General features: G+C 40.7%; 1 protein-coding gene and 1 pseudogene across 7 annotated transcripts in view; both read left to right on the top strand.

The window, feature by feature from the left end:
* Nucleotides 1-24,905, top strand: part of RALGAPA2 (Ral GTPase activating protein catalytic subunit alpha 2) — a 304,655-nt gene that overhangs the window by 14,333 nt on the left and 265,417 nt on the right. For all 7 annotated transcript variants that reach the window (XM_036321186.1, XM_036321185.1, XM_036321180.1 and 4 more), the window contains exons 2-3: nt 8,788-8,898; nt 12,691-12,743. In XM_036321186.1, the coding sequence (XP_036177079.1) occupies nt 8,788-8,898; nt 12,691-12,743 (164 nt within the window). The remainder of the gene's footprint in view (nt 1-8,787; nt 8,899-12,690; nt 12,744-24,905) is intronic.
* LOC118662610 lies at nt 3,299-4,340 on the top strand (annotated as a pseudogene).

The following is a 24,905-nucleotide window of genomic DNA, read 5'->3' as shown; positions in this document are numbered from 1 at the left end:
GAACTATTTCTCTTTTCCAGACATCATCAGAATTCCTCCCATTTTTTATTGACAAGTGTTGGGTCACACAGGCTTGAGCCTAAATACTTCACTGGCAAGGGGCATATTGCCACCATAATTGACTTAGCAGCATCAGGCTCCATCCCCTGGAGCAAGGGAACAGCCAACTTCCCTAAAGGGCATGGCTTTGTGTGTGTGTGTGTGTGTGTGTGTGTGTGTGTGTGTGTGGGGTGGGGAGGGGGTGGAGGGGGTGGAGGGGGTGGGAGGGTGGGGGGTTATGGGGCAGGTAACCCCTGAACAGGAAGAGGAAGGGCCTGCTGTAGGAATGGTTAGGGTTAGGGAACTGGAGGAAAAGCAGTGTCTGCTGCTCCAGGTCTCTCTCACTTTTAGTTTAAATGCTGTGGAGAACATGTTAACAAAAAACATTCAAACCTGTGAAGAATTTTTGTGAGTTTATTTGAGCCAAACTGTCGACAGTTGCAGGAAAGCAGAACCTCAAGGGATTGAAATAATGCTCCAGAGAATGGCAGTTTCTCGTCTATTTTTAAATATATTTTATTGATTTTTTAACAGAGAGGAAGGGAGAGGGATAGAGAGCCAGAAACATCGATGAGAGAGAAACATCAACCAGCTGCCTACTGCACACCCCCCACTGGGGTTGTGCCCGCAACCGAGGTACATGCCCTTGACCAGAATAGAACCTGTGACCCTTCAGTCTGCAGGCCGATGCTCTATCCACTGAGCCAAACTGGTTAGTGCTCTCATCTATTTTTATACATTGCAATCAAAGGAGGGGACATAGGTGGGTTACATGAAATCCACTGGTGATAGATTAGAGAGGCAGGAGAAAGCAAAGCCGGGAAACCTTTGGGATTGGATAAGAAGTAAAATGATAGACACATGCTTAGGTGGGTGCAGGAACAATTAACATAACAATGAAGGAATTTGTGATACCTGCCCTGGCGGCCAGGTACATTAGTTGTGCCCCAAGGGGTCCAGAAAAAGGGAAGTTACAAGTTACCCAGACATTTCAAGGATATGTTATCATAGATGCAAAAAGACAAATGGGCTCAGTTAAGGTAAAGGTTGACCTTGTCAGTGAAGATACCAGCCTAATGAAGCATGGCGACAACCATGTTTGGGTAAATGTTTACTATTTTAATCCTGCTGACTTGGCTTCTGTCATTTTTCGCTTGCTAAAATAATAGAAAAGTTATTTTGATTTTCTGAATTATACAAATCATCCCATTCGATTGAATACCCTATTGATTGTAATTTGAATACCCCATTGGTTGTGGTCATACTGGTTTTAGAAACCACATTCCTCTGTACCTGGAGGCCAGGACTGCACAATTATTCTAAATTGCCTCAGTGGCTCCAGATAATGTGTTTCCATTGACTCAGTGGTCCCAAGACCCGATGGCTCCAGATAATGCGTTCCTGTTGACTCAGTGGTCCCAAGACCCGAAACTATAATTAATCTTTGTAGATAACTAATCAGTTCAATCTAGCTTCTGTAACAAACTGCTTTTTTGCAAACCAGCTTCCTCATTCCTAACCCCGAGATGTAATCAATACCGTTGCGATTTTTGCCTATATAAATCTGGTGTTGTGGCTATTTAACCACTACGAGATTTGGAGAGCATTGCCCCCTCGTAGTCCCGGCTTTGAAATAAACGTGACTCCTTAATTCGACTTCTTGAGGCCCTTGTGTGATTCGTGGGGTACATTACAACACTAGGAGGTGACTACCCAGCATAACTGCTTTTAGTTAAAGTTTAATTTCAGACCATCCTTTGTGGTTACTTTAGGTCTTTGAGTTTGCAAGATTGCCATGCAGGCCTTCCCTGGACTTGTCAGGTTAACATGTGGCCCCTTTCGTCCACACATCTATGGAAATAAATGGTCAATTATGATAAAATTTTGAATATATTTTTAGGGAAAAATAAAATAATATTAAAACAGTATAAATGGTACATACAACATGGCTGTGATATCTATAAGAAACAAAACTATCAGCATATTTTAATATGTACAACAGTAGCTAAAATTGTTTTTTTGCGTCCAGCACATGGCCTGTGCTCAAATAAATACTTTGATTGAGTCAAGGTCAAAGCTGAGACTGAGATTTTGAGTAAACATGATGGAAGGGGAAAGGGAGAGGCTTGAGGGACAATGAAAGGACTGATTTAAAAAATGGACTGTAGAAACCAGATTAGGAAAAAAAAGAAGTGAAAACTTGAGGGGGATCATAAATAGTGACAAGATGGTGGGGGTCACTGGATTCAAGGACCCGGTAGGGTTGAAGAGTTATGGGAACTAGGTTTCCAGAAGGAGTGAGCAGGAATGATAAGAAATCGCAGGTGGCAGGAGAGTGAATTGAACCAGAGATGTTGGAGGTGGGAACTTGTAAGTAATAACTGGGTCTAGGATAAGACTGGTGGGCATGGGTAACAGAAATGGTGTGAAGGACAACTTAATTAAAGATAAGGAGGTCAGGCAGCATCTAGATAAATGTTGAAATCTGTGCTAGTTATGGAGAGAACGCAGTGAGCCAAGCCCTGAAATCTTCAGAGCATGCTGTGGTGAGTGAAAGACTGTGTGCAACTCAGGTTGGTGAGGCTAGGTGATAGATTGATGGTGTGAGCAGCACAGAGCATTTTGTGTAGGGAGAAGCTCCAGAATGGTCTGGATATTGCAGTGTGAGAGCAGGGAGAACCGACCTCATCTTAGGCCAAGTGGCATGGGGGTGTGGAAGGAAATGGAAGACTTACCTGAGAGTCTGCAAGGAAGCAAAGTCCTCCTCAGGAGATTCCCAGGTTTCAGGTAGAGTCAGAAGGGGAAGGGAACCTTTAGAGACATGGTGGAAAAGAGGGGATATGATATTTATTTTATACAAGAGGCCTGGTGCATGAAATTCATGCACTTGGGGGGGGGTGGTCCCTCAGCCCGGCCTGTGCCCTCTCACAGTTCAGGAGCCCTTGGGGGATGTCCGACTGCTGGCTTAGGCTTGCTCCTAGGCCTAAGCCGGCAGTCGGATATCCTTAGCACTGCCACGGAGGCTGGAGAGGCTCCTGCCACCACCACTGTACTCGCCAGCCTTGAGCCCGGCTTCTGGCTGAGCGGCGCTCTCCCTATGGGAGTGCACTGACCACCAGGGGCAGCTGCTGCATTGAGCCTCTGCCTCCTAGTGGTCAGTTTGTGCCATAGCGACTGGTCATTCTCCTGTTTGGTCAATTTGCATATTAGGCTTTTATTATATAGGACTAGCATTTTTCTACACTTGATCTTAGCCAAAAGGCCGAGAAGCGATTAGGACTAGCATTTTTCTAATACTGACTGACACTTAAAGGGCTTTGCATATTCTCATTTTATCATCACCACAATCACCACCGTTAGCCCCATTTTTCAGATGAGGAAATTGAGGTATAGGGTGTTTTAATAACTTGCCCAAGGTCCTATAGCTTCTGGACTTTAACATAGGGGATATCCTCCAAAGATTTTGCCCTCAACTTTTGCTATTCCCTTTCAGCTAGATGTGAAGAAATAATTGTCAATGAAGTTTTGCTGAACAAACGTGTGGGGCAGGGTAGATTTTGGTATAGAATATAGAAGATAATTTTTGAGATGTAATGGGAAAATAATAGAACGTTCCCTGCGGTGGCTGCGGATGAATCTGCTGGGTTTCAGGGTGGTTCCTGGCGACCATGGCCTTCACCCTGTACTCACTGCTGCAGGCGGCCCTGCTCTGCGTCAGCGCCACCGCGGTGCTGCAGGAGGAGCGTTTCCTCAAGTGCATTGGGAACAGACCAGGGAATTGGTGGATTCAGAGAGGAGCCAGGAGTTAAATCTCAGCTAATGAACCTTATTCCATCTCTAAGAACCGTAATGAGAGTGCCATTGATAATAGTAAACTCAGTTGCAATTGTATTGCTTTTACTAGTACTATTTGGGTGAAGATCAAAGGGGGAAATGGAGACTCAGAAGAAGAGATGCCAGCAGAAGTTATTACTTTGGTTTTATTGGAAGATACATGTCTTCGCTGGCTGTCCCTGGACTTGACAAAAATGTAAACATGATAATAAAACCAGAGCCCCTATTTATCTGATTGTTATAAATGTTGCACTTATAGTTTCATTATAAAAAGAGCAGATCATCAGAGGCAGTAACTATCCAGGTTTGGAATACATTTGATTGCTGACTGTTAATAGAAGTTTATGCTATGGTAAAGATTGTTCAAAGGGTAGGACTTATCACTTCAGTGTTTTTAGAGCTTCTTCTCTCACTTCTTAGGGATGATTTTTTTTTAACTTTTGAAGTTCCTTGTGACTTAGTTATGATGCTCAGAGACTGATCATCCTCCTAGATAAAACTTAAAGGATTTAAGAAACTACTACATATAAAGTGATAAATAGGTAATTGGGATGATTTTATTTTGAACTCTGGTTAAATATTTTGTCTATATTGTCTTGGCTATGAAAAGTTCATAGTACTATTGAGGTGCAAAACAGTATGACTTTAAGGAGAATTCTAATTTTGTAAGTTAGATAGTCACTTGGCAATTGTGTTTTTGTTTTAAAATATTTTCATGCATTTCTTATTTTAGTAATTGGTCTGAATGATGAGACCAGATCAGTATATACATATTTTCATTGGTAGAAAAGTATATACCCTTTTTACAATGGTGACTTATTTTTTAAAATCAGCGTAAACATTAGCCTCTAAGAGCAATCCTAAACAATCACAGTTATAAACTATACTATGTAAGAAGACTTTATTGTGAAGCATTTACCTGTCCCCAAAGTATCTGTGTTTCTATTTTTTGGAGTAATACATTAAGGAGTGTGAGTCTTTTTTTTTTTTTTTTTTCAATATGTTTTTATTGATTTCAGAGAGGGAGGGAAAGGAAGAGAGAGAAACATCAATGATGAGAGAGAATCATTGATCGGCTGCCTCCTGCACGCCCCTACTGGGGACGGAGCCCACAACCTGGGCATGTGCTCCTGACCGGACCCAGGACCCTTGAGTCTGCAGGCCTATGCTTTGTCCACTGAGCCAAACTGGCCAGGGCAGGAGTGTGAGTCTTAATTCTTATTTGCATCGATCACTAGGGCATTCAGCTGGATAAGTTTTGTTTTGATGTCTTGGACCATTCAGTATTTTACTCATCCCATAATACAGTTTTATGCAGAAAGATTAAAACTATGTAAATGTTTTTTCTATAAATTATGGGTTATAATATTTAAAAGGGGTAGAATTGCATCCTTGTTTATAGCACAACGTTTGTAAATAAAGTAAAATGTCTAAGTAAAAAAAAAGAAACAGCTTGTTGGCTGTTGGTTGGTAGTGAAGAAGAATGAGAAATTAAAGGAAATTTCTTAAATTCAGGAATGGCATGGCTGGAGTGGCTCCATGGTTAGAGCATCAGCCCCATGCACTGAAGGGTCCCGGATTTGATTCCCGGTCAATGACACGTACCTGGTTGCAGGTTTGATACCCAGTCCTGGTCAGGGTGCATGTGGGAGGCAACCAATTGATGTATCTCTCACATCAATGTTTCTTTCACCTCTTTCTGTTTCTCTTTCTCCCTCTTCCTTCCTTCCCTCCCACTCCCTCTAAAAAAAAAAAAAAAAGATAAAAATTAATGGGAAAAATATCCTCTGTTGAGGATTAACTAAAAATAAAAAATAAAAATAAATGAATGAATAAATAAATAAATTCAGGAATGACCTCTAGCTCTACAAAGATATCTGCTGGTTTTTTCTTTGGTTAGTATGAATGTACTTCTCTGAGTTTGTGATTATAATAAGGCAATCTGTTAGTGTCTGTGTCAAACACACTGAAAGTCATCACCTCAAAGGCAGTTTACAATCTGGGCTCTGTAGGTCAGGACTTGTCCTCCTGTCTTCCTTACTGGCCCTCACGAGTGGGGAGATTACCATAAGCTCCTTCTTGGGGAAATCAGCAGTTCCCATCTTCAATGCCACTCTATTTCTTCTTGTTTCTTACCTGTCTTGTTATCTTTCTGCCCTTTTTCATCTGGCTCTTCTGCACATCCCCAACGTAATGACTTTTTTCTTTGTATTTCTGACTTGATTTATACTTTTGATTTATTCTATTTATCTCTGAGGCCTTAGTATAGCTCCGGTTTGAGTTAAAAGACCTGCACAGGAGTTCTGCCCACATCCCTGACTGGCTCTGTTACCTTGGGCTGGTCACATAGGATCCTGAACCTGAGGTTTCTTTATCTTGATCAGATCTGTCCCATCTCTCTCACAGGGTTGTTGTGAGGATCAAATAAAAGTGTCTTTTAAAGCATAAGTGTGTAGCATTATTAATGTTCACAACCTCCCCAAATGGCCTTGTTCACTCCCTGCCTAGATGCCCTGCATAAGCTTGGGTCATGGTGCCTTTTTTTGTCACATGCTTGTTTACCTGTGTACCCTTGAAGGCCTTACATCTTATACTCTTTAAATTTTCTAGCACTTGGCTTAGAGCTAGTTGGTATGGATATAGGCTTAATAATGTTTGAACAAGTGGGTAAAGAATGTCTGTCTTGCACAGCCAGTGTGGCTCAGTGGTTGAGTGTTGATCCATGAACCAAGAGGTAACAGTTTGATTCCCAGTCAGGGCACATGCCCTGGTTGTGGGCTCAATCTCCAGTAGCGGGTGTGCAGAACGATTATTTTCTCTCATTATTGATGTTTCTATCTCTCTCTCCCTCTCCCTTCCTCCTTCTCTGAAGTCAATAAAAACATATATATATATATATATATATATATATATATATATATATATATATACTTTTTTAAAAGAATGTCTCTCTAAAGGAACATACTCTTTATGGTCATACTCTTTCTGAACAGAGTCTTCCTATGATAGCTCTATACTTCTTGAAGGTAGTCTTGTTAAAAAGCAGTCTTTCAATACTTGCTTATGTTTCCATTTGCAGGATGACAAATTCCAGTGCCTATGGTTGCCTTCCCAAGATCTTTACACATATTCATCTGATGAGTCTTGTTTTTTGTTTTTTTGTTTTTTAATAAGGCAAATCAATAAATCATTCTAGATTTTGAATTAGAGATAGAAAATATTTTATATTTTTTGTTACTCATTTAACTAAATATGTTGAGTATCCTTTGGGTACCAAGCTCTGTTCCTTGGGCTGGGAATATAGTAGTGAACAAAACAAGTGATGTATCTGCTCTTAAGCAGCTTCTAATCCAGTAGAGTGGTGATCAATGAAGAAGTAAATGAATAAATAAGATAATTTAAACTAATCTTAAGTGCTGTAGGGGGAAACATGTGAAAAAGCCTCCTAGACAGATGAGTTCTCACACATGGAAATAAACTGAGTGCATTACATGTGTTATGCTCTTACTTTTACTGTGGATTGGGTTACTTTCAAGGGATCTAATTGTCTTGTTAGGTGAAGCCCAGCATCATTCATACCTCATGGAAGTGGCTGTTACTTGGGCTTTTGGCTTGATGAGAACATCTCAGTCTATAAGAGGGTTCCTCAACCTTAATGAGGACCCTCTTTGTTCAGGTTGCTGATATTTGGGTGTCCTTGAGGGACCAAGGGAGGCCCTGAGAAGCTGGGGGGAGTTGTTGACCATCCAGTAACCTTTCTGTACCATCTTGTTGCATCAATGCACCCACATCCTCAATGCCAGGGAAATTGCTTGCATTCTCTGTCTGAGGCCTTTTGGTGGTGAGCAGTTGGGTATCCATCCATTGCAGAGCCTATGAAGAAGAAGATGGGGTGATAGGATGAAATGTGAAGAGTGAACTATGGGGACACTTTGTTAGTTTGTGTGATTCCAGTACTGAAGGATGCAAAGGAATGAGCTTTATGAAGATCTATGTGTGGAGGCAACATACTAGATGCTCCCCAACTGGGGAACACATTTGGGAGTTTGAGGAATGGAAAAAAGTCACTGGCTAGAGCAAGCATGTCAAACTCGAAGGCTAACACGGGCCAAATAAACAAGGTTTAAGTCTATGTGGGCTGCAAAAAAACAAAAGCTTCAATTTTCATAGAAATGTAGGTTTATTTCGATAGAGACATGCTGAATACAATGGGCTGAAATAAATGAGTAATCATTAACATAAAATAATAGAACATTTTAATAAAAATTAATATTTTTTTCTTGAACATTAACTTACCAGACACTGATTAATAAGTGTAATGCAAATCAACCTATTTTTCTTGTTCTCTGAAAGTGAAATATTTCCTGTTGTGCACACCAAACAAGTCAGTACAAGACTAATGACATGGCAATCAGCTGCTAAAATATTCACTGCTAGTATTAGTGGAGAGAAATGGTGCGCCTTTGGGTAAGGGAAATGAATGCAACACGATTATAGTAATCAGTCATTAGCAAACGTTGTAGTTCGTTATTAATAATTATTTATAACAGGATATTGTGAAAATTAAGTTATGAAATTTTTACTAAAACGTTTCTTACGTACCATTATATGGCTGGGCTGCAAAAAATATTCGTTGCGGGCCACGAGTTTGACATGCTTGTTCTAGCTGGTCTGTAAATGCTGAGCCTGCACAGCTCTGATCTTCCTGACCCCACTCTACTGCAGGGTCGGCCTGTGGGGGAGGTGCCCAAGCCCATGCAGATGGATGGAAATACTATTTTGTTTTTGTTTTGTTTTGTCTTATAAGGGGTTAAAAGTAGTTTTTACATTTCTTTCATTTCTGAAGTTATTTTTGTATGTGAATTCTGAAAATTGTATAGGTTATTGTCATAAATGGAAACTTTTTCTTTTCAGATAATATGGATGCAAGTGAACTCAAGCAGTTTTTTGAGACCAACTATTCTCAGATATATTTCATCTTCTATGAAAATTTTATAACACTGGAAAATAGTTTGAAATTAAAAGGTAAGCATTTCTGCAAGTTTTTTTTTATATACAATTTTTTTTTAATGTTCAGGTTTTCTTACATCTCAAACTCAGACTGCTGAAAGCTGCACTCATCCTCTTACCTCCCCAACCTGTCTCCCCTGACCCTATCCCTAACCTTCCAGGGTCCCACTGCTGTAATGACAGCTCATGAACTAGACCAGGGGTGGGAAAACTTTTTGACTCGAGGTCCACAATGAGTTCTTAAACTGGACCAGTGGGCCGGAACAAAAGCATGGATGGAGTGTTTGTGTGAACTAATATAAATTCAAAGTAAACATCATTTCATAAAAGGGTACGGTCTTTTTTTTTTTTAGTTTGGATCTGGCCCGCGGGCCGTAGTTTGCCCACGGCTGAACTAGACTCAACATCCTGAACACATCTTTGACTTCTCACTCTTGCATCCCTTTTCCTTATATCCATGAAGTGCCTGTGGGACACCCAGGTATAGGTTCTTGCTGGGCAGTAAAAACACAGGGACTGGAGCTTGGGAAGGAGAGGTACGACCATGCTGTTGTAGAGAAAGAATGGCAGTCAGGGATTTGGGGTAATTTCTTCTTTTATCGGGCAAAGAGGAAAGATAAAGGAGTAGTGGGTGAGGGGAGGGGTGCCAGGAAAGTTTTTTTGTCACAGATGCCCAGAGAAGAGATGCAAAAAGGTGAGTAGCAGCAGGACTAGGAAATGATAGCACAGCGAAGAGGCTGTCACTGACTAGTGACAGAAAAGTTCTAGCAGAATAGTGGGAGCAGAATCCGAACAGAGAAATGGAGTAGTTTGGTGGTGAGACCATGAAGGCTACAGGTGAGAATACCGCTTTTGATGAAGACAGAGGATTATATCTCAGGAGTAGCTTGGTCATGGGTAGGTTTTAAAGGATGCATTTGCTTGTTTGCAGGCTGAGGAAAGGGAGATAACGAGCGGTGCGAGGTAATGGGGGAAGTGGGTTGAGACAGGGGCAGGTATAAAGAGGACATGGAGAGGAGTGTATAGATGCCCTGATTGCTTCTGTAAAATCAGAGGCAAATGTCAAGCATGGAGGGGAAGGAATTTGGGGCGAGGCACTGTGGTGGTCCCTGACATATAGCAGATGGCTCAGAGTCTTACAGAATGCTCCAGGCTCTAGTGCAGCCGTGGGCAAACTACAGCCCGCGGGCCGGATCCGGCCTGTTTGAAATGAACAAAACTAAAAAAAAAAAGACCGTACCCTTTTATGTAATGATGTTTACTTTGAATTTATATTAGTTCACACAAACACTCCATCCATGCTTTTGTTCCGGCCCTCTGGTCCAGTTTAAGAACTCATTGTGGCCCTCGAGTCAAAAAGTTTGCCTACCCCTGCTCTAGTGGGTCATCAGGCATGGGCATGTGCCCAGATACCAAGTATTTGTTTTTGTTTTTCAATGAATTGCTCTTTTCCACACCCCCCCCCCCAACGCTGTGATTTATAAATTGATATAAATCTTGAACTTAAAATTATTTTTTCCTCAAATTGGTAGATATATCAAATATGGAATAATCTAGTTTTCTAGCTTTGCTCCACTTTCTTTTCATAGGTGTGTGGAGGAGAATAGTGTAATATTATGTGCAATCAAAATAGCAATGGAAAAAATTAAAATGTCATATCTTAAAAATAAACACCCTACAACCTAATAACCCCATTCTAAAGGGTCCTTCTTCCCTCCCTACTCCCCTTTTTGCTTTCTCTATCTTTTTAGTGAAATATAGCTGTTCAACAATGTATCAGTTAGTTTGTGCTGCATAGCAAACCATCCCTAAATCGAGTGCCATACATAACAGCTAGTCATTTACCTATGATTTTCTGGGTCTGTTGGACAGTTCTTCTGGTTTAGGCTAGCTCATGCCTCTGATAACAGCTTATGGTTGGCAAGCTATTGACCATGTTGCCTTAGTTCTCCTGCATGTGGCCCCTCTTCTCCAGCTACAGGCTGTCTTGGGCTTCTTTAGATGGTGGTCTTAGGGTTCCCAGCTCAGGAAGTGTTTTCAAGTTTGTGCTTGCCTCACATTTGCTAATATCTGTCTGGCATTGGCTAGAGCAAGTCACATGGAGAAATAGACATTTTTTGATGGGAAGGGAAAAACTCTCCATTTTTACAGTCTACTGCAAAGAATCATAACAAAGAACCAATAAAAACAGGGTGAGGTTTTGAAGTTTCTTGCTTTTAGTACAATCCGTGTTTTTTACTAGAGTGCAGGAAAAAAGTTGTATCAAAACAAAAGAATCAAGGGAAGTGTTTACTAGGAATAATGAACTCATCTTGTGATAACTTTAGCCTTCCAGTTATTCAGGCCAGATCCCGAGTTATTGCCTCTATCTTCAAAATACATCAGCATCCTTGGCCTCTTCTCCCCCTTTCTTTCAGACACAGGGCCTTCTTCCAATCGCCTTTCTTCCTCACCGTTCCAAACCAGCTCAGCCATAGGACCTTTCATTGTCAAATCCCTCTATTTGGAAAACATTTCCCCTCAATTTTTTACCCCCAAATGTTCATGTGTCTCGCTCCTTACCTCTTTCATAGCTTCACTCAGATGCACCTTATCAGCAAGGTGTTCCCTGACTTCACTAGTCAAAATTGCATACCACCTTTTTAGGCACTCCCCATCTGCCTTTCTTATTGGTTGTCTTACTTATTCGTAAGCTTCCTTAGGGGTGTTCTTTTTTGTTCATTTCTGTATCCTCAGTTCCTGGAATAATCCCTGACATAGAGACATTCTTTAGTATTCATTCAATGAGTAAATGATGTTACTTAATAGAGCTGTGGGGCCCTAGCTGGTTTGGCTCAGTGGATAGAGCATCGGCCTGCAGACCTAAAGATCCCGGGTTCGATTCTGGTCAAGGGCACGTACCTTGGTTGCAGGCTCCTCCCTGGCCCGGGCCCTGGTCGGGGCTCATGCAGGAGGCAGCCAGTCAATGTGTTTCTCTCACATTGATATTTCTCTCTGTCTTTCCCTCTCTCTTTCACTCTCTCTAAAAATCAATGGAAAAATATCCTCGGGTGAGGATTTAAAAAAAAGCAAACAAAAACATAGAACTGTGGGGATTCAGTTAGATCAGGGGTCCACAACGTACAACTGCTGCTTGTTTTTATAAATCAAGATTCATTGGACACAGCCATACCCATTCATTTATGTATTGTCTATGGCTGCTTTTGCATTATAACAGCAGAGTGAGTGGTTGCAAGAGAGGCCTGCAAAGCCTAAACTACTTATTATCAGGACCTTTACAGAAAAAGTTAGATGGTGTATGCTAAGCAGTTAGCACAGTGCTTGGTACATAGGTTGGACAATAAATGCTAACTACTGCTGTAGTTGTTATGATTTTTATTATTGTTATTATCAAAAGGACTGTGTGCAGTTGCTTAAAGAGATATGTGAGTTTTTATAGTTACTACTACTCTATGCCTGTTCATTTCACAAAATTAGAAGTATTTCTATGTTTTTTTTACTGTGCATTCTATCATAATTTGACCTCATAAGTAACTAACTGAGAAATGAATAAGTTACCTGTCAAGGGTTGATAACAACTGGGAAAACATGGAAGCTGTGTTTAAGGATCAGCTTTGCTAGAAGTGGGCCCAGGCTGTCTGGCTTGGTGGTCCATCTGCATTCCTAACACGGGCACGACATCCCAGTATTATTTGAAAAAGTAAATGTATGTTGATGCTTAAATGTTTTAAGATACCTTTTAACAATGTTTTTAATATCCTAAAATGTACACATTGTCATGATAACTAATTTTTTAATATATTCCAGGGAATAATAAGTCACAAAGGGAGGAGCTGGACTCTATTCTCTTTCTTTTTGAAGTAAGTGTTTGTTAATTCATTTAGCTTTTAAGATTCTTGTAGAAAATATGTTATTTTAGATCTTCAGTTTCACTTGAAGACAAATAAAATTGTTGGACATGTATCTCCTCCCTCCCTCCTTCCCTCTCTCCCTCCCCACCCTTCCTTCCTCCCTCCCTTCCACTTTTACAAACAATGCTGCAAAGAATGTTCTTGTGATTTTTTTTCTTTTTGCAAGCATGTGGGAGAATTTTTCTGTGTGGTTACCTAGACATGAAATTATTAGATGGAAATGTATGCACATTTTAAATACTGATATTGCCAAATTGCTTTTTAAAAAGTCATATAAACTTATATGTAAACTTATATGTAAGTCTTATGTAAATTTCCTAACCAACACTGGAAATGATTTGTCTTTTTCATATATGTAAATTGACATGTAAAAACATACTGTTTTTAATATATATTTTCCTGACTACTAGTGAGGTAGCAATCTTTGTATGTGTCTCTGTGCCCATGTGTGTCCATCAACTTTGAAGAGTTCTTCAAAGTTGAAACAGCATTTGGGTTTGATTTTTGATCTCACATGCTTTTTTGTCCAAATGTATTAGACAAGCGGCCAGATTATTGGTACCTTGAGAACTATACCAGAACCAAATTATACCAAAATATAGGTTCTGCAAGTTAATTCTTGATTATCTAGAAGTTATTCAGGATTTGAAGATACTTGTGCTTAGGTTAGTGTGTGTTTGCTGCAGAGCTGGCTGGAGAGGGAGGCCAGTGGAGGAAGGCTCTCCGTGGACTTTCTGGGTTTGTGGACTAAAACAGAGATGGAAATCTCCAGCCTGGGGCTTAGCTCATGGCTGTTGCTCAAAACTGTGGCTCCCCTTTCTCTCCTTTGAGGGCTGTACTCATTCCTCAGAGTAACAGACATTCATTCACCTCATATTCGGTGGTTATTGTGTTTCCTGTGGCAACCCTTCTGTGAATGAAATCTGTGCAGAGTCATAAGATGTGCAAGGCAGTTCAGGGGTGGCAGCTCCAACTTTATTTTAAAGTTGCTCCGTTTATATTATTTCTTCTACAGCTTAAAATATGTATCTACTGACTACCATTTGTTTAATTAATATAAATTATTTATGTAATAGCTGATGCATTTACTAAAGAATTTATAACATGCACATTTGAAGCATAATGATCAAGCCCATACTTTTGAGCCCCTCACCTCCCCCAGTTTAGATGCTCTTCCTTGATCCCATCCTTTCTTTCCCCTAAAGGCAACCACTCCCATGCATTTTTTCATTCCCTTTCTTTTTAAAGAATGATTTTACCACAAGAATTTCTATCCCTCAACGATGTATCGTGTAGTTTTGTTTGATTTTGAGTGTGATAAAATGGCCTCATATGGTACACAATCATCTTTGGCTTGCCTTTTACATTCAACATTATTTCTAAGATGTTAGAAAGAAGGCAAGCCTCCAAACCAGGGGTCCTGGCAGAACAAAAAGGAGCCAGACAGCAAGGCAAATACCCTCACTTCTGCAGGAGGGTGTGCAGCCAACACAGGGTCTGGTAGACACGCACACTGAGCAGGCAGTCTCCTGGGAGGGAGCGGGGGTTGGGGGTGGGGGTGAGAGCGCGGGAGGGATTACGGGAGGGATTATCCCTGACTCACACCATCTGTCTCTCACTCTTTATTGGTTAGAGTTTAGGCTCACATTCTTGTGCAATTGGTTAATATAAAGGAAAAAGGGAGGGGTTGATTTTTGCTGTTTCAAAATGGCAGCAGCCTAAACACTCTTGACAGAAAAGATTACTTGTTTATTTTCACAAAGATTAATTCATGTTTCTGAATTTAGTTCTAGTTCATTCATTCCATTCCCACTGGATTAAATGAATATATAGGATTTTTTAATTCCAACATTTTGTCTATAGATTTTTTGTTTTGCTTTCTTGGTAGATAGAATGTCGGTGAATAATGACAAGCTTGCTGGTTAGTTTGTCTTACTGCACTGGCTCTCTAGTACATTGATAAATAGACATGATAAAGGTGGTCATTCTGTTTCTGATTTAAAGAGAGTTTCATTAACATTTCATCATTAAGAATAATGTTTTCTGTACATTTTTGGTTAGGTACTTTGTCAGGTTAAGGACATTTGTTTCTATTCCTAGTTTGGTAAGATTTATAAAAAAAATCATAGATGGGTTTTGAAGTTTTTGAATGTTTTTTTTTCTTCATTGTTGTGATAACATGATGATTTCTTCATGAGTATTAATGTGATGAATATAGTTCAGAATTTTTGGGAGGCTGATATTTTGTTTGCATTTTTAGATCTATGTTCACAACTGAGGTTGGCTTAAACTCTCCCTTCCTCATACTGTTTATGAATGATCCTGTGGTAAAGGTAATAGAGCCTGTTGTAAAGCATTTCTTCTTGTTTTTAAATCCTCACCTGAGGATATTTTTTCCATTGATTTCTAGAGAGAGAGAGTGGAAGGGAGGGAGGCGAGATTGAGAGAGAGAAACAGAGAGAGGGAGAGAGAGAGAGAGAGAAACATCACTCAGACAGACACATTGATTGGTTGCCTCCCACACATGCCCCAACCAGGGTGGGGATCAACCTGAAATCTAGGTGCGTACCCTTGACTAGGAATTGAACCTGTGACCTTTGGTGCATGGGGGTTGGGGAGCTCCCCCCAGGATGCTGTAACCACTGAACAACCGGCCAGGGCCATGTCTTCTTTTTTTTGTTCTGTAAAATAGTTTGTATAAAATTGCAATGGTCTGTTCCTGGAGTGTTTTTAGTCTTTTCTAGAAAAGTCATGTGAAACTGTTGTGTTTTTTTGTTGTTGTTTTAATGGAAATATTTTAACCTCTCATTTAATTTCTTTAATAGTTTTAGTATTATTTTAGTATTCTAGTTTTGTTTTTTTTCTTGATTCTGGTTTGATAAATTATGTATTTTTCTAAGAATTTGTTCTTATTGAAGTTTCCAGTTATTTGCTTGACCCTTCTTTTAGGGGTCATAATCTCTTTGGTTTGATCTACTCTAGATTAATCTTCAATGTCTTCAAACAGTTGTTATTGATAGTAGACACATTATTATCAGTAGTAGTACCAGTAGCAGTAGCAGTAAAAGTATTCGTGTTACACTTTACAGCTGTAATTTTATTATATCCTCTAGTTGCCATTGTAACAGTTTTAAACTCTGCTCTCAGTTCAGTTGTTCCTTTAAATGCCTTTTCTCTCTGGCTTCTCTTACAGTCTTTTTCTTAATCTTTGGTGTTCTGCAGTTTTACCACAAAATGTCTAGATGAAGATTTCTTATTTTGCTTGGTACATATGTGCTTCCTGTATTTCTGAATTTAAGTCTTTTGTAATTTCTGTAAAATTCTCAGCTACTGTATTCTCAAGTATTGACTCTTTTCTGTTCTTTCTGGCCATACTTCTAGGATTCTTATTTAAAACTAGTGGCCCAGTGCTCTGATAAAGCAAGTGATGTGCAGTCAAGGCTGCCAGGCCAGTTCAAGTTGCAGTTTCAGGCAGTGAGCAGACCTTTCTGTTGCCTTTGTCTCCAGTGGGAGCATTTGTTCCCCTTGGAAGTTGACCTCCAGCCATCTTTGCTCCTGGCTTCAAATCTGTATATCGCTTAATGCTTCTGTTGTAGCTGGTTCGTGGAGATGTTAGTCACATTTTGTATTGAGGTTATAACTGTCTAATTTTACTCTTTTTTTGAAAACATTTTATCTGTCATTGCTATGTGTTTCAAATGGGAGTGGGGGACTCCATAAAATGAATTTACATTGTCATCTTGACTAGAATGTAAATGTTTTACATGGGCCATCCTGTTTAATCTCTTCCATCTTAAATAGATTCTGTCTTGCCAGTTTTTATGGATAGAAGAATAGGACCTTTGCAGTTTGAAGTGACTTGTCCAACATTGTACCAGTATCAAGTGCTACAAAGAGATATAACCTCTGTCCAACTCTAGAACCTATTTCTTTAATTTACTACTGAAGCCAGACAATGAATGGGTCTGTGCTGCCTGTCACTACTTGAGCCAATTCAACAAAGAGAGGATTGAATCATATATGATCATTTATTCCAGTACTGCCAGCATTATGGGAGAGCAGCAGGTCATCCACGAAAATCTGCACTGCAACTCCCCATAAGCCAGCTGCTTATATTGGTTAGGACAAAGATTACATGCGGTAGGACTCCATTGTTTGGGCAACAGGTTGTTAATCTTTCCATGTTAGTAGGCAGTTCTTGAATGAGAATGGACCGCATTCCAAGGTTAACTGCCAGATCCAAGGTTGAGGGTAAGGGATAGTACAACTCCCAGCCAGGTTAGAATGTCCTTTCTTTAATCACAGCAAGGCAATCACGGTTAACAGAGTATGATTAATATTTCTTATAACTATAGCTAGTCCCCAATATTCTATGTTTGCTCCTAAGAATACCACGATGCCTATTACTTAGGAGTCTTGATATTCTCCTGCGTCTCAAGCTCTATTGCACAGGCCATCGACACTAGCACGCACCTGTTCTTTATTATGCACGTTTATTGAGTACCTGCTATGTGTCAGTCACACTTCTAGGTGCTGGAGTGATGGCAGTGGGCAAGACAGAACCCCCTGCCCTCATGGAGCATATGTTAAACTTCCTGGTAAACTGAAGAGTCCACTTATAAGAATGGACGTATGTCAGAGTTCTAGTAATGACCTTTGGAGTCATAGAAAATTCTGAATGTGACTCTTGGTGGTGGCCCTTGAGGTGGCTACCTGCAAAGGGGAAAGGAGGATTGGTCTAGAAATATTAGGCACCTGGTAAATGGGCTTCAAGTTCAAATAATTCACTTGACTTTGAGAACTTTCTGGATTCTGCAGATGAGGGGTTATTTTCATAGTACATGGATTTGTTGTAACCAGGTTTGGTAAGATACACAGACATGAAAATGATTGGTGTGAAGGAAGAAGTGTTTATTCTACTCACAGTTCCCTAATAGCAGGATGCATGCCATGCCCTGTTAGGGCTATACAGAGAAGTAGGCAGAGGGGAACTGAGGGTAGGAGCCTTTATTGTGTTTTTTTTTTCCAGGAAGGAATGGGCAAGGTAAGGCAAGCAAGCTAATAAGCAGGCTTAGGAGGGGATAGTTTGAATAATTTTGGTGGGCTCTAGGTTGTAGGATGATCCCTAGTTGTTCAGTATTTGGTCCTTGGGTGATTTGGGCAGGGGGATAGTGTCCCAGAGTGTGAGAGCCCATAAAAGGAGGTGGGTGTAGATTTGGGATTGGTTGGTTGGTTGGTTGGAATATGCTGGCAGGTACTATCTCTAGCAATTAGCTAACGAAGGAGAGACAGTCTTTCCTAGGTCAGCAAGGCCCCAGAATGTCAGAGCATCATGAATACAGCCTGTCTTGGTATGGCTCAGCAGTTGAGTGTTGACCTGGTCAGGGCATATGCCTGGGTTGTGGGCTGGATCCCCGGTGGGGGACATGCAGGAGGCAGCCTATTGATGATTCTCTCTCATCATCTTTCTATCTCTCCCTCTCCCTTCCTCTCTGAAATAAATAAAAACACAGTTTTTAAAAAAAAGAATGCAGAGAATCTAGTTATTATAGAAATGTTTCAAACTGCTATAGTATGTGCCATCCCCCTTTAGTAGAGAAATGGAGTAATTTGGAGTTCTTTGTATATGGTTAAGAAAGCTTATAGAATGTGATAGCAAGGCATTTCCTTACCCTCCCCACCCCAATTTAAATACAATATACATGGATGGAGGAAGAGATTTAATTTTAAAATTTATACATGTTCTGGCTTCAGAATGCTACTCATTCATCTGTTTTTCAGCTATCACAGTCAGAAATCACAGATATACAGGATATTTGATTTTTAGATTCCTAATTTTTAAATTTATTCCAAGTACCCCTTCAAATTAAATAAATGCTACTTTTTTTCCTTACTAGGGACCTGAACTTGTTCTTATAATCTGTAAAGTGTGGCCCAGTCTGGTCTGAAACCTAGAGTCCCCTCTGGGGTCCCCGTGCAGCTCTTGTTTGCGTTTTGTTGTTGGTGTTGCTCTAAGTGCTGTTACACACACATGCTACTTTGCTTATTGCCCCTTTACCTCTTTTTGCATAGTTTCACTTCTGCCTCTTGGTTTATGCAATTCTTTTTTTCAGGGACGGCCCTTTGCTTTCCTCCTCAGCTGGCCCATTCTTCCAATTTCTTCTCGCAACTCCTGCTAGAGCTGCCCATTCTTTTCTGTGAACACATGTGGTACACCCCCGCTTGTTACGATTTAATTATAGCTAAATGTTCTTAGTTTTCCCTTAAAGTGACTATGCCTTAGCTTCCTAACGAGACTATGTAGTTCCCAAGGCCAGCAACCATTACTTATAATCTTTTGTATGCCTCACAGTGATTTGCACCTGTTAATATTTATTGTTGTATTTAATTCTCAACTTATATTCCATGCAGTTATTTGGTATTTTTGTGTTAAAAACATTTTCTCTTTCACCTGAAAGTCTCTGGATAAAAGAGATAGGAAAAAAGGTAGCAGACGTCTGGCTAGATTTAGATCAGGTTTTGACACGAAGAAGCTGCATGGCTTTTAAGGTACTGTTGTCAGCCAGGCTGGTGTGGCTCAGTGGGTGAGCATCAACCATGAACCAAGAGGTCACTGGTTTGGGTTACAGGCTCCATCCCCAGTAGGGGGTGTGCGGGAGACAGCCAATGTTTCTCTCTCATCAGTGTTTCTGTCTCTCTATGCCTCTTCCTTCCTCTTTCTAAAGATCAATAAAAACATAGTTTTTAAAAAAAGCATTGTTACCAGAGAAATGCGTGGATGGTCTTTTTCTGTTGCTAGTGGGAGTTGGTTGCCGCTGGAATAAGTATTTCTGGAGGCCCCTGTAGGAAGATGAGATTACCTCCTTGTGTTTCCAATGTCCCATTTCCCTTCATCCAGTCCAGGAAGAGGTGCAGCTGGAGACTCAGCAGAGCTAGAAGCAAAGGCGGTGTCTGTAGCTTCCATCCCATGGTGGAGCTGGGTCCGGCACAGCATTAGGCTAGTTGCAGCCCATTAGTCCATTATGTGTGGCGTCCACATGGCCTATGGAGCATAGAGCCCTGCAAGCCAGGAACAAAGAGCGCCAACTCCGTTGTGTAGGAGTTTAAGTATCTCAGATCTTCCTGTACTTGCCGTGGCCATGCCTACTCTGGCCAATGACCTGTTCCCAGGTGTTACTGAAAGCAAGTACCTTCCCACATCACCCTCACCTTACTGGGCATGTGTCTATTCTTCCTTTGTCCAGTCCCTTCCCCCAGGATCTGTGAGGAACAACAGATCTGGAGAGTGTTAAACTGCAGCTTCCTGGCAAAGCTACACAAATGACATGTCCATAATATGTGGCCCTCCCCTTTACTCCTTTCCTGTTATTTATAACTAGTTAATTTCAGTGGTATCAGTACTTAGCCTCTCTTTACCTTGGCTTCCATGTACAAAAAGTGAGGGAATGGGACTAGATGAGCTCTGGGGTCTCTTCCAACTCTCCCAACTTATGATACTTCAAACGTAGCTTTGTTTGAAGTGTTCAAAACAGGAAGTTCACAAGGGAAGTAATTTTTAGCATGAAATTTAGTTTCATGCTTTCATTTAGTTTTAAATATTAAATTGAGTTGACTCTGATTAGCCTTTGCATATCTAAACATCTCAGTGGGCTTTTCCTCTAGAGCAGCTCTGCTCAATAGAACTTTCTGTGATGCTGCGGATATGCTATATCTGCTCTGCTAAAGCAGTCAAACCTGTTAAGAATTTTTGTGAGTTTATTTGAGCCAAACAGTTGACAGTTGCTGGAAAGCAGAATCTCAATGGATTGGGATAATGCTCCAGAGAATGGTGGTTTTCCATTTATTTGTATACTTTCCAATCAAAGGAGGAGACATAGGTGGGTTACATGAAACCCATTGGTGATAGATTAGAGAGGCGGGAGAAAACAAGCAGAAAACCTCTGGGATTGGGTAAAAAGTAAAATGATAGACACATTGCTTAGGTGGGTACAGGATAGTCACAGTCAGCAATTAACATGATAACAATAACAGTGAAGGAATTTGTGGTATCTGCCCTGGTGCCCAGGACATTGGTTGTGCCCTGAGGGGTCCAGAAAAAAGGAAAGTTACAAGTTACTCTGACATTTCAATGATACTATGTTATCATAGAGGCAAAAAGACAAGAAGCTCAGTTAAGGTATAGATTGACCTTGTCAGTGAAGATACTGGCCTAGGATGTAACTATCCCCCATAACTGCTTTTAGTTAAAGTTTAATTTCAGACCATCCTTTGTGGTTACTTTAGGTCTCTGAGTTTGCAAGACCACCATGCAGGCCTTCCCTGAGCTTGTCAGGTTAGCATGTGGCCCCTTTCGTCCACAGTTCTATCCAGTTAGGTAACCACTAGCCACATGGGCTGTTTAGTGCTTGAAATGTGGCTGGTATGACTGAGTGACTTACATTTTAATTTTAAGTAACTTAATTTAAATTTCTGTTGCAAGTAGCTGCCGATTAGGCCGAGAAGCTCCATGGTCTCCCAACAGAGCCTTGTTATCTCATTTGAAAGACTCCTCTTTGTTAAACACTGGCTAATCCTTAGCATGTTGCATGTCTGTGTCCTCTGGGACAGGGGACTTAAGGTTTAGTGTTTTACAGAAATGGTTTCCCTGGGCTTCTCAGGCATTGTTACCACAGTGTCCTTGGCCGAGGGGGGATAAGCATTTATTTACAATCGTAGGTTGGGGACGCATGACTTTAAAGTGGCCTTCTGTAAACACAAAATTGAAGAGCCACACACAGTTTCATTTTACTCTTTTCATGTTTATTTTAAGATGACAATAATATTTTTAAAAATGGACAAATTACATAGTACTTTATCTCCCCACCACATTTTCCACCTCCCCTCCACCTCCACCCTCACCCCCAAGATTAAAGAAAACACTTTTGGTGTCATTTCAGGATGATGCCCGCTGTTTCTCCCTCACCCCTTTTTTGGTGGGAGAGATCGGGCTGGGGAAGCATGGGCATAAGAGGTGAACGGCAGTAGGCGAGATGCCCAGAGAGCAGAGGACATGTGGGCTGCTTCAGGGGCTGACAGTGGAAGGGGCATAATACTGTGGTCACTAGTTTTGGTTTTCCTTTACTGTCGAAGATGACAGTTTGGTTGTCTGAAACTTACTACAGGCCTCCTGCATATCGTCTCCCCTCTCCCCCCCTCCCCCGCAGTATGGAGGTAATGCTGGATTGGAGCAGGACTCCTGTGTGCAGTCTTGCTGGGTATAGTTATGCTTGGGAGTTATGACTGACCTGGGTTAATGCAGGACTGGCATGGAATTTCTGTCTTACTTTAATGGAATTCAACACTGGGTCTCTTGTTCTTCATTGTTCCAAGCGAGCGTATAGATAGCTGGTTTAGCCTCTGATTTTTCCCCTCAAAATATGGGGAAAGGCCTTTTAATAGCTTTCCTGAATATAACACATTTGGATCCAGTGCAATGCCTGAAGTGTTGCAAAAGGGGAAACAAATAGCTGATTTTCATTCTATACAATTGCTTTGTATATGCCCTCCTATAATTTGAATATTGATTTTATTTCACATATAAACACATGTTTATATATTTATACTTTTTACATTTAATAGCATCACTGTAATTCAGATATTAATAATGAAGAATTGCCTGAAGAAAAAGTAGAATTATAAATATAATAGTAATCCAAATAATTTTGAGATGTTTGTTTCCATTTCTCCTCCAAAACCTCCCCCCCCGCCACACACACACCTTCTCCCTTCTTCTATTGGTGGGACTGTTTATCGTTTTTTTTTAAAATATATTTTATTGATTTTTTACAGAGAGGAAGGGAGAGAGGTAGAGAGTCAGAAACATCGATGAGAGAGAAACATCGATCAGCTGCCTCCTGCACATCTCCTACAGGGGATGTGCCCGCAACCCAGGTACATGCCCTTAACTGGAATCAAACCTGGGACCCTTTAGTCTGCAGGCCGACACTCTATCCACTGAGCCAAACCGGTTTCGGTCTGTTTATCTTTTATAATCTTTGAAAATGAAAACAACTTAGACCCTCCTGCAGAGGTTCAGTGCAAATGCACAGGTTGAATCATAGGCAAGTCAACTCATTCAAGGCAGGTGTCCTATAGGATTAAGTCAAAATTCTTTTTCTCTATGCCATGGCTTAATACCTCTTCTTATGAGCAAACAACACATAGAAAGACAGCAGAATTTTATGTTTATAATTAACCTTTTCTACAGCTTCTGTTATTTTTGGTTTTTATTTGTTATTATTCCAGACTCTCCAGTGTTCAAAAATATTTCCATGCTGCTCCCTCCTCCCCACAGACAGGTGAAGGACTTCCTTCCACAAACTTCTCACTCTATTGCTTTTTTTCCTTAAGGAACACTTTACTGTTGTTGAGTATTTATTCCTTAAAGGAACACTTTACTGTTATTGAGTGGAGGCAGGACAAGAACAAATAACACGAACAGGAAAAACAGATTCTTCATAAATCCTTGGAATTTAAAATCTTATTGAATTCAAATATTTGGATACTTCAGTAGATTTTTTCTTTTTAAAGAATGGTTCCAGTTTGGAATGTAGCTCCTGGGTCCTGAGATAATTCTAAATGTTGAATAGCAACTGAGAAAGGCCAGTGTCAGTTCAGATATCCTGGAGAACATTTAAAAAAGACAGGGACACCCTTCTCATCCACCTTCCCTTCCCAAAGCTGTCTTGAGTTCCTTGGCAAGCAAAACCAGTGCCACTGGTTATCATGACCAGAATATTGGGGCACCTTTATGACAATGGGGCATATTTTAATGTGTTATATGTATTTTAAATGGTCATGGAAGTGCCTAATTCTTCTGGCTCTCTTCATAACATTAGTCATACTAGTTTTTATTATTGTTGAGCTTTTGGTTGGGAACAACTCTATATGATAGCATTATTATTATGGCATAGTGCGACCTGCTCCACAATATTCCTTAAGACCCCGTCTGTAGGGAGTAGAGGACTGGGTGGCCTGTTAGGCTCTTTCTCACTGGATTCATGTATTGCCTGTGGGGGCGAGTTGCTCAGTAGTCATTCCTTAGTGCTGTGTCCTATACCAGGTACTGGGGAAATGATAAAGCATAGGGCCTAGATCTCTAATTGACAAGCAAATGGTTATTCTGCTGTCTACTTTTGTGAGTTTTTTCTTGCTGTTAATCCTCCGCTGAGGATATTTTTTTCCATTGATTTTTTTTTTCTCTAAAAGGGAGGGAGGGAGAGGAGGAGGAGGAGGAAGAGGAGGAGGAGGAGGAAGAGGAGGAGGAGGAGGAGGAGGAGGAGGAGGAGGAGGAGGAGGAGGAGAGAGAAGAGAGAAGAGAGAAGAGAGAGAAAAGAGATACATAGATCAGTTGCCTCCGCCTGTGCCCCGGCCTGGGCTCAGGATCGAACCAGCAAGCCAGGTACATGCCCTTGACTGGGAATCAAACCCACTATCCTTCGGTGTGTGGGCAGACCATCTGACCACTTACACACGCCAGCCAGGGCCTGGTGTCTACTTTTGACCATGAAATGTTTGTGAGCTCTGCAAACTGGAAGATAGCAACAAAAAACATAAACATCTAGTCCTTTCTGCATTGTTTGTGGTTAAACTTTGATCATCTTATTATAGCACATAAATAATTTTAAGTAAATTACAAGTGTCTGAGTTGAAAGGAGCCATTTTCAATGGAAATTTTAATTTTTAAAATTAATGTTCAAGACTATAGTGTTCCTTATGCCTCAAGACTTAGGTGTGAAACTTGGGATTCAACCAATAGGATACACTGAATTACTCAGTCTACCTTCAGGGAAGGGAAACTGGAGATAAGATGTTTGTGAAAGTCTGAAATTACATTCTTGCGATTATCTGCTGCAGCCCAGGTGCCCTGAGCTTAGAGGCATGCTGGTCCCTCTCACTCGACTCATTGGTAACTGACACTCCGGAGCAGGTCCTCTGGGAGGCAGCAGTAGCAAGTGTTTCTAAGAACCCTTTAAGGGCAGATGGTGGAAACCACACCCTTTAAGGGTAAATTACATGGAAAATTCACAATAAAACTTGAGTATGTTGTATTTATTGTTAGAACAGCAGACA

Source organism: Myotis myotis, unplaced genomic scaffold (genome assembly GCF_014108235.1).
Source record: "Myotis myotis isolate mMyoMyo1 unplaced genomic scaffold, mMyoMyo1.p scaffold_m19_p_9, whole genome shotgun sequence".
Lineage (NCBI taxonomy): Eukaryota > Metazoa > Chordata > Mammalia > Chiroptera > Vespertilionidae > Myotis > Myotis myotis.
This window is presented reverse-complemented; position numbering and strand designations above follow the sequence as displayed.